The sequence below is a fragment of the Lissotriton helveticus genome, chromosome 7 (assembly GCF_964261635.1).
Source record: "Lissotriton helveticus chromosome 7, aLisHel1.1, whole genome shotgun sequence".
Taxonomy (NCBI): domain Eukaryota; kingdom Metazoa; phylum Chordata; class Amphibia; order Caudata; family Salamandridae; genus Lissotriton; species Lissotriton helveticus.
This window is the reverse complement of record NC_136068.1, coordinates 302615066-302630779: the sequence shown is the minus strand read 5'-3', so window position 1 is coordinate 302630779 and position 15714 is coordinate 302615066. Positions and strand designations below refer to the sequence as shown.

Genomic DNA, 15714 nt, shown 5'->3' with positions numbered 1-15714 from the left:
AGAGATAGGGGATGCAGCCATTTATGTACAAGAGAAAAAGTGTGGGGCCAAAATACACCGTTATCTAACACCACTCCGGATTGTAATGTCTTCTGTCAGTTCCCCCACAGGATCCCACCTAACCCTCGAAAAGTTTTCCTTGTATAAAGCCGGCATCAGGGACAGTAGTCCACGCAGTATCCCGATCTTGCGCAGAGCCACACAAAGTTTTGCCCTAGGAACAAGATCGAACACAGCTTGCAGATGCACAATTACTACATACAGCTACCCCCCTATCAATGTCCACTACTTCCACTTAATGGGCAGATATCTGACCATTTGGTCTTTGGTGCTAATGTTTGATCTAAATCTCGCCTGTTAGTGAGATAACACTTTGTCTTGGGTAATCCAGTCCCTTAGCCTAGATAAGATTTCCATGCTGTTGTCTTTCTGGATGTTGGCAATCAGACTTAGTGGTCTATAATTTCCTGGCATAGATTTATCACCCTTTTTATAAATAGGGATTATGTCTGCTCCTTTCCAAGACCTCGGGATCGGTGCCCCAGCCCTCTATGCGTTTGACAAGGAATTTATATAGGATCCTCAGATCTGGGGTACATTCTGGTATATGTCATGCCTCAAGCCCCCTCCCAGTGCACTGTCCCTTTAACTGTGCACTATTTAGGATTCTTTGACCCAGGGAGCGACGCTTCACGTTCTTGCGTCTAGCTCCGTTGGGTCCGTTTGCTGCCTGACTTCCTGTGCCTGACTTCCGTTTCTCCGTCCTGGCGTTCTTCCTGCTCGAGAGTGTCCTCGGCTCCGTTGGTTTGTTTCTGAGCCTACGCAGCCTTTCTCTCGTGTTTGCCAAGCGCCTTGCCACCGCGCTTGTGCATTTTGACACACTCCGTGTCATTTCCCGTTTTTTATTGCATTTCCAGTGTTCTGGTATCTCGCCCGGCGGCCGGGTTTATCTCCGCCATCCGGCGGGATTCCTCTCCCTTCCGTTGGCCTCAGTTCTGCTCCGCTTGTCAGCCGGGCTTGTGCTCCGCTGACGAGCCGGGCATCCTCTCCCTTCTGTTGGCCTCATTTCTGCTCCGCTTGTCGGCCGGGCTTGTGCTCCGCTGACAGGCCGGGCAAACCTTCCCCCTTCCTTTCTCCTATACCGGGGTGCTCCGCTGTCAGCCGGGTTCTTCTCCGCTGGCGGCCGGGTTGTTACCGGTGCTCTAACATTAGTCAGTTAGGGTCTTTCCTTACCTTGTGTTTCCTCTGCCCGTCCCTTCTGACTTCATTTCCTTGGGGTCATTCAGCTCTTGTGATATTTCACCTATTTGGACTTGGTATCTTGCGTGGACCAGTGAGGATTGGGCTACAGCTACACGTTCCAGAATCACGGTAACAGCGCATTATTGCGCTGCACATTGTATTAGTATAAGGAAAACTGTATTGTAGTGTTTTGATTTCCTGTTTTGTTATTTGTAGATGTTGTTCCCACTATCAAGGATATTGGCAACCGAGTTCTTGTATTCAATCAGACCTTTGGGGTGTGCTTCGTGGCAGTTAAGACAAAAGACCAGAGTGAGCAGGATACTTTTTTAGTCGCTCATAACACAAGAATATATAGAGTCATTAGACTTATGAGTATTTTGCCTTCTTCACTGCAGCTCCAGCTATATCCATTTCCAGAGGTTCTCCCATATCCATTCAGGGACATTAACATACAACCAGCTAGGTATGAAAGGTTATGTTGTATAATTGCGAATGTGATTGTCCTATTCGGATTCCAGAATATTACTCTTTTGCATTACAGTCTCTCTTGTTGCCAAGCCCACAAGAAGGTTGAGACGACCAGGCTGAAGACCCTCAACACCCCATTGTTATCCCCAACCTTTCCTTGTTTTGTCTCCCTGTTTTCCCCTGTCCTGCCTCCTGTGCTCTAGTGCTTGATAGAGTCGGAAGGCTGCAGGGGAAGGCTGTGGACTATACTTCGGATTCCTGACGCTCCTGCAGAATCATCGTGTATCCTTTACAGTATAAATCTGATGGGATTCTATGCAAAGCAGGGTCTTTATCGGATTTCTGGGCCTGGATTGCATCTAAAGTTTCATTTAGAGTGAATAACTTGATCTCCCCTCCAGGAGAATCCATAGGAAGTGATGGCAAGGTCTCTTATATCCCTTCTCCCAGTCTTGCCTCCTCATAGAGTGTTGAGTCCTGGGGGATAGTGCAGTGTGGGCAAGATAAGTCTCTATGGCCGTCATGTGTAACCAACTGCCAGAAGCGTCTGTTGTCTCTAAGCCGGCTTTTCAATGGGATTTACTGGTATTAATAGCTCTGGTATATCCCCTTCTAGACTCAAAAATGAGTGCTCTTTAGTTACTCTTTAGGGCATCTACGAGGGCCTTCTTAGCGATTTTGCATGATTCGTTGAACCACTCATTTACTCTTGGTCTCTGGAATCCCCTTCCACTTTTGTTGTGCTTTGCAAACAGGTTACTAATTTTTGAAAATAAAGTATCAGACATTACTGTGATCTAAGTCGGGGATGAAACATGGTACTCAAGAGTTTGCAATTCTCTAATACAAACGTATAGATTTCGATCAACGACTAGTAATATATAAAGGTAATTTGCCTGATCTACATAAGTATTGTCAGGATAATACTTATCGGGCTGCTCAGGCTGATCGTCGGAATGGTTTATGGTATAACTGGGAAGAAAGGGAGAATGGATCGGGGACTATCCTTGTCAGTAAAGGGCAAAGGGCAGTTTCCTTAAAGAAAACAGGACTGGTTTTTTCCATTTAGAAAATCTTAAATCAGTGGGGGCATTGGCACCTTGGACTACTGCTTTCTCCCCCGAAGTTGCCATCCTGATTTCCAAAGGTGACAGGGTCCAAAGTAGACCCCTTACCCTTTGTGCTCTGGTTACCACCCTGATTTGAGAGTGGTGAACTGATTGGTAACTGATATGGTTTGTAACTGGAGCTGCAGTTATATACTAGTGATAACATTCCTTACCCAATAGCAATTTGGAAGAGTGCTCAAAACATGCCTCTTCCCAATAGTGATATGATAATGGTCTGCACCCCATTTTGCAATTCACTTTTCTGAATCATCAAATGTGGTGACTTCTAAATACTTTAGCATTTGGGTTAAATATTTTCTCACTGAACTGGAGGTGAGTGACCCTCTCCTGGAAGTCCAGTAGAGGCAAAGGTCTTGGGCGCTGCCTGGTCCATTTAAGGGGTTTCTAATTTCATTCCTGTGAAAGCACGTTCATTCCTGTGAAAGCATGTTAATTCACGTGAAAGCACGTTCATTCATGTGAAAGCTTGGTCAGCACTACCCATTGCTGTCCTGAGTTGCTCACATGCCATGTTCTTGCCTTCATCATGCAGAAGCAAAGTGATGTTCTTGAATCACAGGTTAGGAAGTCTATGATTGATTGATTGATTGATTGTGGGTTTCTAAAGCGCTAGAATCGACTCCCAAAGGAGAATTTCTGCGCTGTAGACCGCTGGGGAACCCGTCCTGGCTTTCCCTGTGAGATGGTCCCTACTGGGTATCTCCAAGGTGAAACCAGGCATCCCCGGCATATGTGGGGGGCCGTTGTGGAGATGAGGCAAGCTAATGCCCAGAGTTGCCGAGTGTGATCCCTGGTTAGAGTAGGCACCGAGGCGAGAATTATCGAGTCCGCTGACCCTGGTCCACGACCCTGCCGCGTCGGGGATAGAACCCTGGTCCCGGGCCGTCCTCTGCTTCCGGGTCTGCCCCCTCTAACCAGTGAGCCACACCACTCCAGCTGTTGTTTTTCACAAATCACTATGTGGAATTCTATCTAACAATGTTAAAGCCTACATATACTAGAAGGGTTTTTGGAAATGTTGATAGCCTTCCTTTCTGAATCACTTAGCAGTATTTACTTTTATGTTTTGGCGGGAACTGGAAGTTTGGTTTGGATCTTAGCCTTACTATACATCTTAACGAAGGTAGCCCAGAAATATATTATCAATAAAGGCAGAGACAATTTCATTTGTTGACACTAAAAGGTTTCCATACTAAGGTTTTGCACTGGTGTTTGCATGGCACAATGAGATGCAAAGCAGTGATCTAAATTGTTTATCGATATGCACGGCCTCCACTGAAAAAGATTTGCCATTCTTCCAGAAGACAATAGTTAAGTCAATGATGTCCTGACGATCGGTCTTTCAAACTTCTTCCTGGGCAGTATTAGCATAGGTCTCTTAATTCTGACCATCTTTTCAAGTTTTTTTTATATCAAGCGCTACAAACAGTTTGTATATTAACTCATGCAGGAATATGAGGAGAGGTCATGTTTCTATCCTTCTGAGAAAGGCCCTTCTTTGTCGAAAGACCATTGCTAACCCTAATGAATTGAGCATCAGGTTAGGAGTGAAGGCCATGGAACTGGATCATGGTCCTACCTCGTTAATGTGGAATCCTTGAGGATCTTAAATCTTTCTGAGATCGAAACTTTACCGTGAAGGTCTTTATTAAACAACAAACTCCTCATTGGAGGTCGATCTGCACATGTTTCCTTATGCCATTTTCGACTCCAGGCCACTGTGAACTTAGTAAGAGAATGTGTAGGGCGAAGTGTGAATAGCCGGAACTAGTTTGGGAAGGATTACTCAACAACCTGTTAAAAGAGACAGCTGAAAATGTGTTGCAAGTGCCAGCAAAAATGGGCACAGATTACTGGAGGTCAGATTCAAGCAGGGTCTATGCTAAATCAATGCCAAAGTAGCTTGAACAAGCTGCAAGGGACACTGAACCATGAAGGACAGGTCCATTAAGAAAAGATAAGCCAATAGTTCTAGTATATGTAGTAAATTCTTAAAAAAAGATATTGAACTGCAAGGGCTTGATTGCTAAAATATGACCATGTTGTAGATGATGGTTAGTTTTGCAGATACAAATGAAAATGAGGAGCGAGGCCTGGACGGACGGGAACCATACGGGTCAGGTAAGAAAGATAGGACCACATATGTATCCTTGACCTCAATACGACTTTAGCTATGGTCTAGATTTTGGTATTTTTCACTAGATGGTGGTGCTCCCACGCTTTGAAGTCTAAAAGAGAGGTTCAGTTAAAGTAGAGGGAAACAGATTGCAATCCCCAGATGTATGTTCCCATCCTTACTTCGTGCCCTGCGTGGTACACACTTTGACCACTGTCACTGGATAGACTCCCTCAGTTTGCACTGTTGTCAGAGAAGAAAATCAACTCTTTCTTCACTTTAAATTGTCGGACACTGAAAGGGGCTTATTCAAAATACTCTGTAGGTAGATAGGGAAAGGGGCTCCTTCTATTGCTGGATGAAGAAGCGCTTTATCTGTCTAAATGGCCCGAGACATAGCCTGGCCAGAAAGATGGGGAGGGGGGGGGGGGATTGGGCATCAGATTTACAGACCATCACACTGGCAAATAATGTTAAAATACATTATATGACAAGCAGGGTGCATGAGAGGGGCATAAGAGGCAGTGGAAAGAGAGCAATATGGCTTAATAGGAGTACTAAATAAGACAAATACAATATTTTGTAAAATAAACATTTTAGGGATTCCAAAACAGAGATGAGAGAGAGAGTGTGTGTGTGTGTTTGTCAGTGTGTGTATGCAAAAATCACAGGTGAAATTCGACAGACACCTCACCATACCTGGATGAAAGCAGTGGGCCCAACTATTTATCTGAAAATACATTTAATAGAAGGGTGTGACAGCCCAAATACCCCCCTAAAGCTATGCGCCTGAAAATGGCTCTAATGCTGTAATCCTCATAGCGGGGAGTCCTTGCTTTCAGACCGCGGGTCTCACAAAACCGGACACACCCCAGTCCCAACAAGGTTCATCCAAGGAAGACCGGGGTAGTTTCATGTATGGTTTATAAAGAGAGAACACATTATTTCATTTTGGGACTGGATAGAGTGATTAAGCAATAATCTGTTCCTTTAAATAAGGAGGAGTGTGTGACACATAGCTACACTGCAATACTGATGCTGTGTGGTATGATTTCCAAGGTCTATTGAGGCTCCCCAATGGAGGATGCCTTCTGCATGATATTCTAAATATGAGAAAACTATGATTTATGTTTTCTATATTCCTGAAAAACTAAATAACCTTCTGGATTATCTTCCTATTGGATAGAGGATGCTCCAACGCACCCTAAAGCATGCATCCGTAGACAGTATCTCCCAATACCACCAACAGCGTTTCCACTGCTGTGCTTGTTAGTCACTGGCCACACTGCTCTTCCCATGTACTGACCTCTCTCCCTGCTGCAACCCACGTCTTGCCCCACTACAACTATTCTGCCAAACTGGCTAACTCCGCCCCGCCTCTCCTATCATCACTATGGATTTCACTCTCAACCCAACTTTATTCTGACTATCACCCCTTTGCTCAAATTGCAATTGCATTCCCAACACTAACTTCTCTCATCAGGTCTCCTCTGCAATACATCACCCTGTGCTGTATAGCAGACTGTTGCTTTGCAGCTAGGCTTGCTCTAAAGGAATCAACATAAATGGACACAAGCCTCTATGACATTCTATGCTGCTGGGAGAATGGTGTCACAATTCTACTTTTCCATAGGACTTCAACATCGTAAGCTTCACATTTAAAAGAATCCAGGTTTCAGAGATGCAAAGAGAGTAAAATGAGACAGATAGACGGCGGTAGAAAGCAGCAGACAATCCTCAGGCCATACCAAAAGATTTATAAAAATAACCTCCACAATTAGACACACAATTTATCTCTACGAAGGTAGAGACCCTAAAGTAAGAGAGTCTGCAACAGAATATTCCCCTTCAACTTGCCCCACTCACCTGTAAATATTGATAAGCCATATCCTGGTGGCAAGACTTGGACTTGAGTAAAGCCTTGTCGATGGTGGCAGAGGCCTTCTGACACACTTCCCGTGCGTGGCTGAGGGTTAACGTCGACCAGGATCCTCTCTTGATATAGGACGATGAGTCTGTGGAGTTGATAGGTATGTTGGTGACCGGGGCTACTTTGAGGTCATTATTGCTCTTGGAGGACTTCAGCATACTTTCGCTGATAGTGTTATAGTTGTGCATGAAATACCTGGGCTGGCTGTGGTCTGGTTGTCTCCCAAGTGTCATAAGACCCATAGGGTTGCGGTAATTACACGTATCACTGTCCAGATTGTCATCAGAACTCCACCAGCCTGAAATGTTTGTCCTGGCCCTACGTTTTGTCTCTGTTTTGGCCCTGTCTTTGCTCTTACTCCTCCTGGCAGTGCCCTTTGGGTCGTCCACACCCTTCTTTCCATTGACGGAAGCTTTTGCACTGCCCTCTAGTGATTGGGACTTTGCAAAAAGTTTCTGGACAGAGGTGACCAGGTGCTTTATACGTCCAGGGCTCTCACTCCTGTGCTTGGCCTCTCCCCGCTGAAACTGAAGCGTGCTGAAACCGTCTCGGTGGATCGGTAACTGCTTCTCAAACTGATCCAGCAGATTAGCAGGAAGGCGGTTTATCTTAGCAGGAGGCGTCAATGTCGGAAAGGGGTTTTCAGGAGGCACCTCGAAGTGGGAGTTGTAATGGATGCGAGGAAAGGTACTGCTGTTGGACATCTGGTTGTTAAGAGGAAGGATACAATCGCCAAGCATGGAGTTGGCCGTGGAGAAACGGGAGTCCATCGTGTAGGAGTCGCTGGGGTTCAAGAGGAAGGGGCTTCTGTCCTGTGGTGCATACAAGGAGTCCTGCGCTGAGTCCAGGTTCTCTGAGAGGTGGCGGGCCCGGTTGTCTCCGAGGCCTTTCATTGTGCTGGAATTCCCTAGAGCATTGCTTCACTTTGTGTTGTGGAGGGGTCTGTTTTCATCAGATGGGCTGTAACGAAAGAGAGAAACACATATCATTGTCAAGACATATAGAAGGGGTATTCTTCTACTACAGCATTAGGCAACGTTAGACAGTTTTGATTGCATGTCATTATATTGAGGTAGATGATCTCGAACTACAATAATATCTCATCCACTTTATCGATCTAACCATTACATTGCTGGGCACTTATATATTTATTATTCCTATTTCCATATTTATTTACCTAGACTTACAGTGTGATGAAGGCATTAGTTCGATGTTGCGAATGCAATAAAAATGACATGCAATGTCCTGCATCTGATATAGTCACTTTCTACCACAATTTCACTTGAGGACAAATGGGTACATGCATCAACATAGACAATGGCGATTCTTTAATTGCGATTATTAAGGAATTGCAATTAAAGAATCGCTGTTGCCTATGCATGAGGAATCGCATAACATTTTGTGATTCCTACAAATGCCTTAATTGCGACTCGCAAATTGTGTGTCACAATTAAGAAATTGATTCCCATTCATTCCTATGGGCCCAGAGGCCTATAGGAATGAATGGGAATTGCATTGTGAGTACCCAATAGGTATTCGCAAATTGCGCATGCAATTTCAATGGTGCAAGGGTTCCAAAAGGATACCCTGTTGCACCCCTGAAATTACAATTTAACCACATGTTGCGCACACACATTCCCCAAGGGCATGTGTTTGTGTGACATGTGACTTTGAAAAATGCATTTTTCAAAGAAATCGAAAATTACATCAACTTTAAATTGATGGTAACTTGAGATTCATATTAGCCACATCGCAAAAAAAACGTGTTTAATGAATTGCATTTAAGGAACCGCAATTTGCGATTCCTTAAATACAATCACAAATTAGGTAATCGCAAATTTAGCAATTCTTTAAATAGTGATTTTTGCATTTGGGATGATGCATCCCAAATGCAAAAATAACGGTTGCAAAGGGGCAGATTCTGTGAATCTGCCCGTTTGCGACCGGTTATTAGGTTGCTGCATGCGGCCCAAAGTGATTCCTAATGGCATGGCAGCAACTGAGGAAAGATTCCACCAGGAAGGGCAAATTTTGGTAGTGACACGTCTAATGAGTCCAATATTGCTTCAATCCACAAGCAAATGTTTTCAGAGAATCACATTCAGCATTCCAATTCATTAACTACTTGCCTAAAACATTGTAAATACACCTTGAATTGCACCACAAAGGCACTGGACGATCTGTTATCATCCTTTCAACTGGAATTCTCAGTAGCCAACTTTAATTCAACATTTTATTATCTAAAGGATATTTGCTAATCAGACTATAGAATTGTCATCGGACTAGCCCCGCTGTGTAATTGTTGATTTCGATCACTGGGAGCTCAAATGTCTAACAGGTTCATTGAGTTGCCTTGTGAATTTCTCCTTCTCAGTATCAGTTATCCTGATTCAATGGTCTTTGTATTTGCATTTGGGAATATTAGAAATCCCAATTCCTGAAATTCAGAAAGAGGTAGTAGTAATGGGATTTCTACAATACACAGCACAATTGAGAAATAGTGAAATGTCGATTGACAGTTGATATTGTTTTATTTTGTTCTATGTGTTTGGGGAAAATGCTATTGATATTTTTGATACTATTGATTTTATAAGTGAATCGAAGAATAAGAGCCAAGCTCAGGAGGCTTTGGTTGAAGTGTTTTGCACTACAAAGTAAAGTCCTACATCTCTTTCCAGGGCATTCAACTGGCAACAATTGAAAAAACAGGCATTATACTGATGAGTACTGAACAGTGTGGTTGTCAAAGAAAACGAATGTTTAAATGTATGTTTCTGCACATTTAAAGCTTGTTAATATATTAGCATAAGTTGCATTATAATCACATATATAACCTACTATTTCCCTGCTTTGAGTTATATATTGTTATTAAGGGTGGGTGGTTAGCTGCGTTACGCAGGCGGAGTTTGCTGATTTTTTGTGACTCTGCGCTCAGCGGTGAACGCGTAGTTCAGCAAAAAACTCAGAGTACGCCATGTGGCGGAGATTGTCCCCGCCACCTACCCCTAGAAAAGTGCCCGTTTAATAAACAGTACTGACTAGTGATATAACCCAGTGCACTTAAGTGGAACAAATCCATTCAGGGAAAAACAAATTTTAAATTGAAAAACAATTTTGGCTCATGTTAGTTTATCCTTTACAGTTCACCTGTTGATGTCCCAGCTCAATGCTTTCTTGTTAGAGCCACACCAGACCCCTGGGTAGGGGTGGGTGGTGCTGGCCCTGGCTCCGGTCTCCCTATGAATTTTCTGTTTTAACCATCTCTGTGAGGCACTATGTAAATGCTAAAATACAATAACATAAAGAGAAAAAGGCCTATTAGGGCTGACTCGCCTCCAGCCACTAGTGTGAATTGGTGCAAGCTCTTTAGATGCATTGGATTGGGAGCTCGGGCACCTTGGAGAGCAGTGCAGGCTCCAGCCACTGCCCTTCAGTCCAGTGCGAGCTTGCTACTCCTTTGTGTGGGACGGAATAGCGTTTGCAGTTTGCCTGTCAGATCCCACTCAAGGTCCGTTGCCGGAATCAGGAAAAGGGGGAAGACTCCCTTGGGAAGCCATGGGACCTGTCATTTGCATACATGCTGTTGCCAATTATGCCAGGCCACCCCCATGCCTACTCCCCTCTAAGAAGGATGTATGTCATTACGACGCGGTGTTTACACTGCGCTACCATTACAACGCAGTTATCACAACGCAAGTCGTTACAACGACTTGCGTTGGAGGGCGCTGGATTGTGGATTATTTTAATTTTCTATTCCAACTCCAGCCCACGTAACAGTAGGGAAGGTGTTGGAATAGAAAATTAAACTATTCCTTGAGCAAGAGCGCCATCCAGCGCAAGTCGTAGTAATGATTTGCGTTGTGATGGCTGCGTCGTAAAGGCCCCGCGGTGTAAACACCGCGTTGTAAAGAATGTTTCCCCTCTCAGCCTGGAGCAGGTACAGAATGGGGGCTTCTATGCTCTGCCCCACCACCTCTAAAACAGGGCCGCAAAAGTGATTGGCTTCCTCCGTCAGGGGCGTCTCCCTCTCTCTCCCTCCCTGTGGAATATCCTGAAGGGAGCAGGCAATCATCACCTGACCCACAGAGAGCGGCTGCAGGGTGGCTTCACCGAGCACTAACAGTGCTAAAGGAAGCCCCAGGGTATGTATTCACGGCCACTTATCACAGCTCATGTGATCTTCATGTGCACTTCCCTCACGGTACTATACCAACTGTCAACATCATCCCAAATTTCTGCTAGCCCAGTCCTCAGCTCCCTCCCATCCGCCCCCTTCCCAGATCTTTTTCGGGATCCCATTAATCTCTCTCATATACCTCTCCAGCCCCCAGAAGAGTCACAAGGGTATCACCAAGATGGCGGTGGTCATGGCCAATTTGATTTCCACTACACCACGGGCTTTACCTGCGGCTTCAAAGTGTACATCCTGGAAGGTAAGATAGGAATTTATGAATGTGTTGTCCGTGTCCACAATAATTGTAATTAGGCCCCTGGGGCTTAGATGGGAATGCACAGATGGCTAACAAGGCTATGGTTACTACACTGTGCAGGAAAATCATAACGGTACAGCGTTGAGCCCATTACAGCGCTTCCATGCTGGAAAGCAAGATATTTTTTTTTACATTTCTTCCAAGATGGACTCCATTTGGATCATTGTTAGTCTTTCTTCTGCTCTGCTGTATGTGCACAACACAGCTCCAGTGGTTGCACCTGTTTTACGATAAAAGTGTTTTCTAACCAAACTGATTTTGAAGAAGATACTTAATTTATAAGGCAGTATATCATCTACTTAATTTTGCAAATGGATAATCTTCAAATAAGGTTGCTAGGTCCGATATCTATTTTTAGGCATTTTTTGCATGTTAAGCCTCGTTCTAGCTCTTTTCTAGGGCGGAGCGGAACTCCGCGGAATTCCACTGGGGTTTTATGCAAATCCACAGTATTCTGCATTGTGCAACTCAGACAACTCCGCCCACCCTTTATTTTTTATATCTGTTTTACTTTATTTATTTTATAGCTACTTATATTGCATGCTATGATAAGGTTTATTTTTCCTTATTTTGTATCCTTAAAATCTAAGGAAGTTTTAAACTGAAATGTAATTGTGGTTTGATGTTCAGCAAACATTACATATGTGAAAATGGAACCAACATTTCAGTAGTTTGCAAATGCAGAAATGACCCACTAAACAACAACGACCGGGGCAAATGTAATGAATCTCAAAAGCCCCTGGGGTCTTTATCAAGCACACACACCTTACGGCAGAGGTCTTCAAACTTTAGGATCCCCAGACCCCCCATTCAACATTTTCAGGCATAAGAACCCCCTCCGGACAAAAATTTCTAAACCTGTAGGCAGGGCTACTGGAATTATGAGGCAGGTGAGGACCAAATTACACGACAGGCTTGACCAAATTGTGTGGGAAGAAAATGTAAATAATGTTATGTGATGCCGTGTATTTTGGGTTAGCATTGCTACATTATTTTTACGCACAGTAACACTGAGAAACGATTTCACCCTATCAGTACCAGTTTATAACCAAAATTCAGTAATTTTAACCTTTGTGATGGGCCTTCCACTCCACAGGAATACGTGCTGCCACATTAGAAGCTCACCTGGCCCTGGCCGGGACCAGCATGTGTCCCTTACAAATCTGGTGGTCTTGTGCAGAGTTAAGCAGTTTACCTATGCCGCTTTCCTCTCACCCCCTCTCCTCTCCTAATCCCAGATCCCTCTCTCAATTTGCAGTCCACTTCTATCACCCCTTTTTATAATTTCCGAACTCTCCCCATTCAACCTTTCACTTCACCTTTAAGCACCTTCTGCCATTCTGTCTTTGCCCCGCCCTCATCTCTAACAGTCGCTCGCATTTATCGCATGGCCTCTCTGGCCCCGTCACCTCCCGTGCCCCTCAGCACTTCTCATTCACCTCAAGTTTCTCCATTCAAATTTTTGTCTATTTGTATCTTACACCTGTTCAGTCCCCCCATTCACCCTGCACATCTTTGTTCTTCCACACCTTCTTGAACCAACGTCCCTCTTCCCTGTTACCTCAGCACCAGTGCCTAATTTGAGCAGTTGTTTCCAGTGCTTGGCACTGGCACCTAATTGTGCACACAGGCACCATGAGAGTCTGCCTCATGGTGGCTCTGTCTAATCTGTGTAATTTAGAGATTAGCAGAACAGCTGTTTATTAATTCAATATTCAATGTACCTTAAAAATGATAAATTCCTGACACCCATGCCATTCTTATAGCTTTGGAGGCTTGAAATAGTCTGAATAGTCACACTTGTACAAGTGTTATGGTTCGTAGTTGCATAGGTATGGTCATTGGCCGGGCAAGCAAGGCAATCAGTGGGTGGTTAAAGTTGCAGTGGCCTACTGGTGAGGGCACTGACACATGTTTTGTTACAAATTAATCACTGCTCAGCACCCACCCTAGTACTCCCTCTCTTCCCCTATCACTGCTGTCCCGCACCCAGTCCTATGATTAGGATTGCCAGCTCATTATTTTGATGTCCCAGATGGTTCAAAAATAAGCAGTCACCTAAAACTGTATTATCAGCACTTATCAGTGCATACTTAGAACAGCAAATATAAATAGAAAGCACTTTTAATTGTGTTCTAGGGCTGCCTCAATGATTGATAAAGGGAACAAAGACAGAAAAGTCACATAAAAGAATACATATTTTTTTTATTTAGAAGTCTATATAGTGTCAAGAGGTCGTCTTTGCAGACTCTTTAAAAAAAACACATGGCTGGCATTTTCTTTTGGCAAACCTACTTTATATTACTTTTCATGAAATGCATTCTCACACTACCCCAGTAAATGTAAAATGCAAATGTATGGAATAGGCAGAGTGGGGGCCCAGGGGGTACTGGATGTGAAAAAACCCAAAGCCTGCCTCTGTAACCAGTTTACTAAAAGGTATGTAAATATGCTAATGGTCTTTAATGACCTGTGAAAAACTCGGGGTGTGCCGGAGATAAGACTCCACACACGACCCTGCCAAGCCCCCAGCAGCTCCAGCTGCACTCCAGCAGCCCTGGCTGAGACACATGACGGGGGAGGAGGGGGGATGAAGCTATGGGCTGGGCAGAAGTGTGAAGGGAATGCGTGACCCCCTTCCTATCACTCTACCGCCCCCTGGGGGTCGCGCCCCACAGTTTGAATACCCCTGCCTTACGGGGACAACAACTAATAATGCCAGGTAACCATAAATCAGATATAGAATACTGTTTTATAGCCCTGCTCTCTCGAAGTGCGAAAACCCTTCAAGGCAAGTCCACCATGAGAGATTGTCATACTATGTTGAGGGTTGGATTGCCTTTTTCGTTTTGAGAGGGTTGAAATAATTGGTTTTTGCATTACATGTAGGCAAGATGACAGACACTATAGAAAGACAAAATATAACTGAATAGATTGTCAGTTAGACCAACATTTTAACATATGTATTGCACCTCCACCCATCAATGAGTTAAGATGCAACAAAAATGAGGTATTTTTCTTGTTTATGAAAATAACTTGCTTTTATTGAAAGTATGTGCACTGAGTCACATCAATAAAGAATAAGAAGCTTTATATGAAAAACAAACCTGTTCTTTTCATGATGTGTCAGTACTTAAATGCCTGGGAGAAATATCCAAAATTAGGTGTAAAAAATTGGTTGTATGGAATGGTTGAGGTTTCTTATACGTTGATTCACTGGTAGACAGTGTGTTATAAATACATTTAACAAGGATAGGACTGGAACTAAGTGAGCACGAGTGAAGGTATCAATGAATGATGTTGATACATGTTTCATTTTGGATGTATGATGCCTACTGGATTTAAAAATAATTTCTGCAACAATATGGAGATCAAAACTGTCCAGAGGAAGGCATGAATACTAAAAGAAATATACAGAAGCATGGTGTCATTTTGAACGATGCAGTTTATGTTGCATCTCCTTTTTTTAAAATATATTTTTATTATTTTATGTCAGCAAGCAGTCTTTATAACAACAGAGCCCCAATTTAGTTTATGCAAAACACAAACCATCATTTATATACATATTTCAATTATACATCGTCATTACAAACTCAAAAAAATTATTTAAATTATTAGTCAATGAATTCAAATCCATTTTGATAAAGGAGCCCATACATTCAGCCCATACAGTTTTTTCCTTGCCCCTTTCGATTTATATGCAGCTATCTACAAGTGATATATAGATAATAATCTAGATTGCCAATTACTGAAGACTGGTGGATCAGAATCTAACCATTGAGTAGTAATACAGGATCGATAGACCGACATACAAATAAATAGAAATCCTTCCTCTGCTTCCGTTCTAGTTCCAATTTGATTTGCCTGCACACCCAAAATTTCCATTTCTGCAGTTAATTGCAACGAATCCCCAAATTGACATTTAAAAAAAAATGAACATCTGTAATAAATTGGGACAGTTTGGAACAATTGTTTATGTTGCATCTCTCTGCTAAAACTGAAGGCAAAATCTAAAGTAGTAAGGGGCCTATTTACCCTTGTGCCACTAGTGCGTCACTTTTTCTCATATTAAAAGTGATGCAACGGCGGTGCAAGGGGCTTGTAAATAAGCCCCTAAGTTGTTTTTGTCTACATCTTTGTGTCACATATTATACATGAATGCAATGAATTACAGGAGAGTTCCATTTGAGACACTTTAAAAAAAAATAACCTTCTATGCTGTACAGCAGTGAGGTTTCTACATGGAATTTATGAAAAATGACAACTTGCTTAATTTTAATTTAGGTTAGGGCCCTTTATTGGCGAGTTTAAGTGGCACTACAATTGCAAGACCAA

The 15714-nt window shown here is 43.3% G+C and overlaps 1 protein-coding gene across 1 annotated transcript in view; it reads right to left on the bottom strand.

Annotated features, from left to right (window-relative positions):
- The window catches only part of DLGAP4 (DLG associated protein 4), a 543333-nt gene that overhangs the window by 353538 nt on the left and 174081 nt on the right, over positions 1-15714 (bottom strand). Inside the window, exon 2 of the mRNA XM_078652094.1 lies at positions 6826-7849. Within this exon, the coding sequence (XP_078508220.1) occupies positions 6826-7782 (957 nt within the window). The 5' untranslated portion in view covers positions 7783-7849. The remainder of the gene's footprint in view (positions 1-6825; positions 7850-15714) is intronic.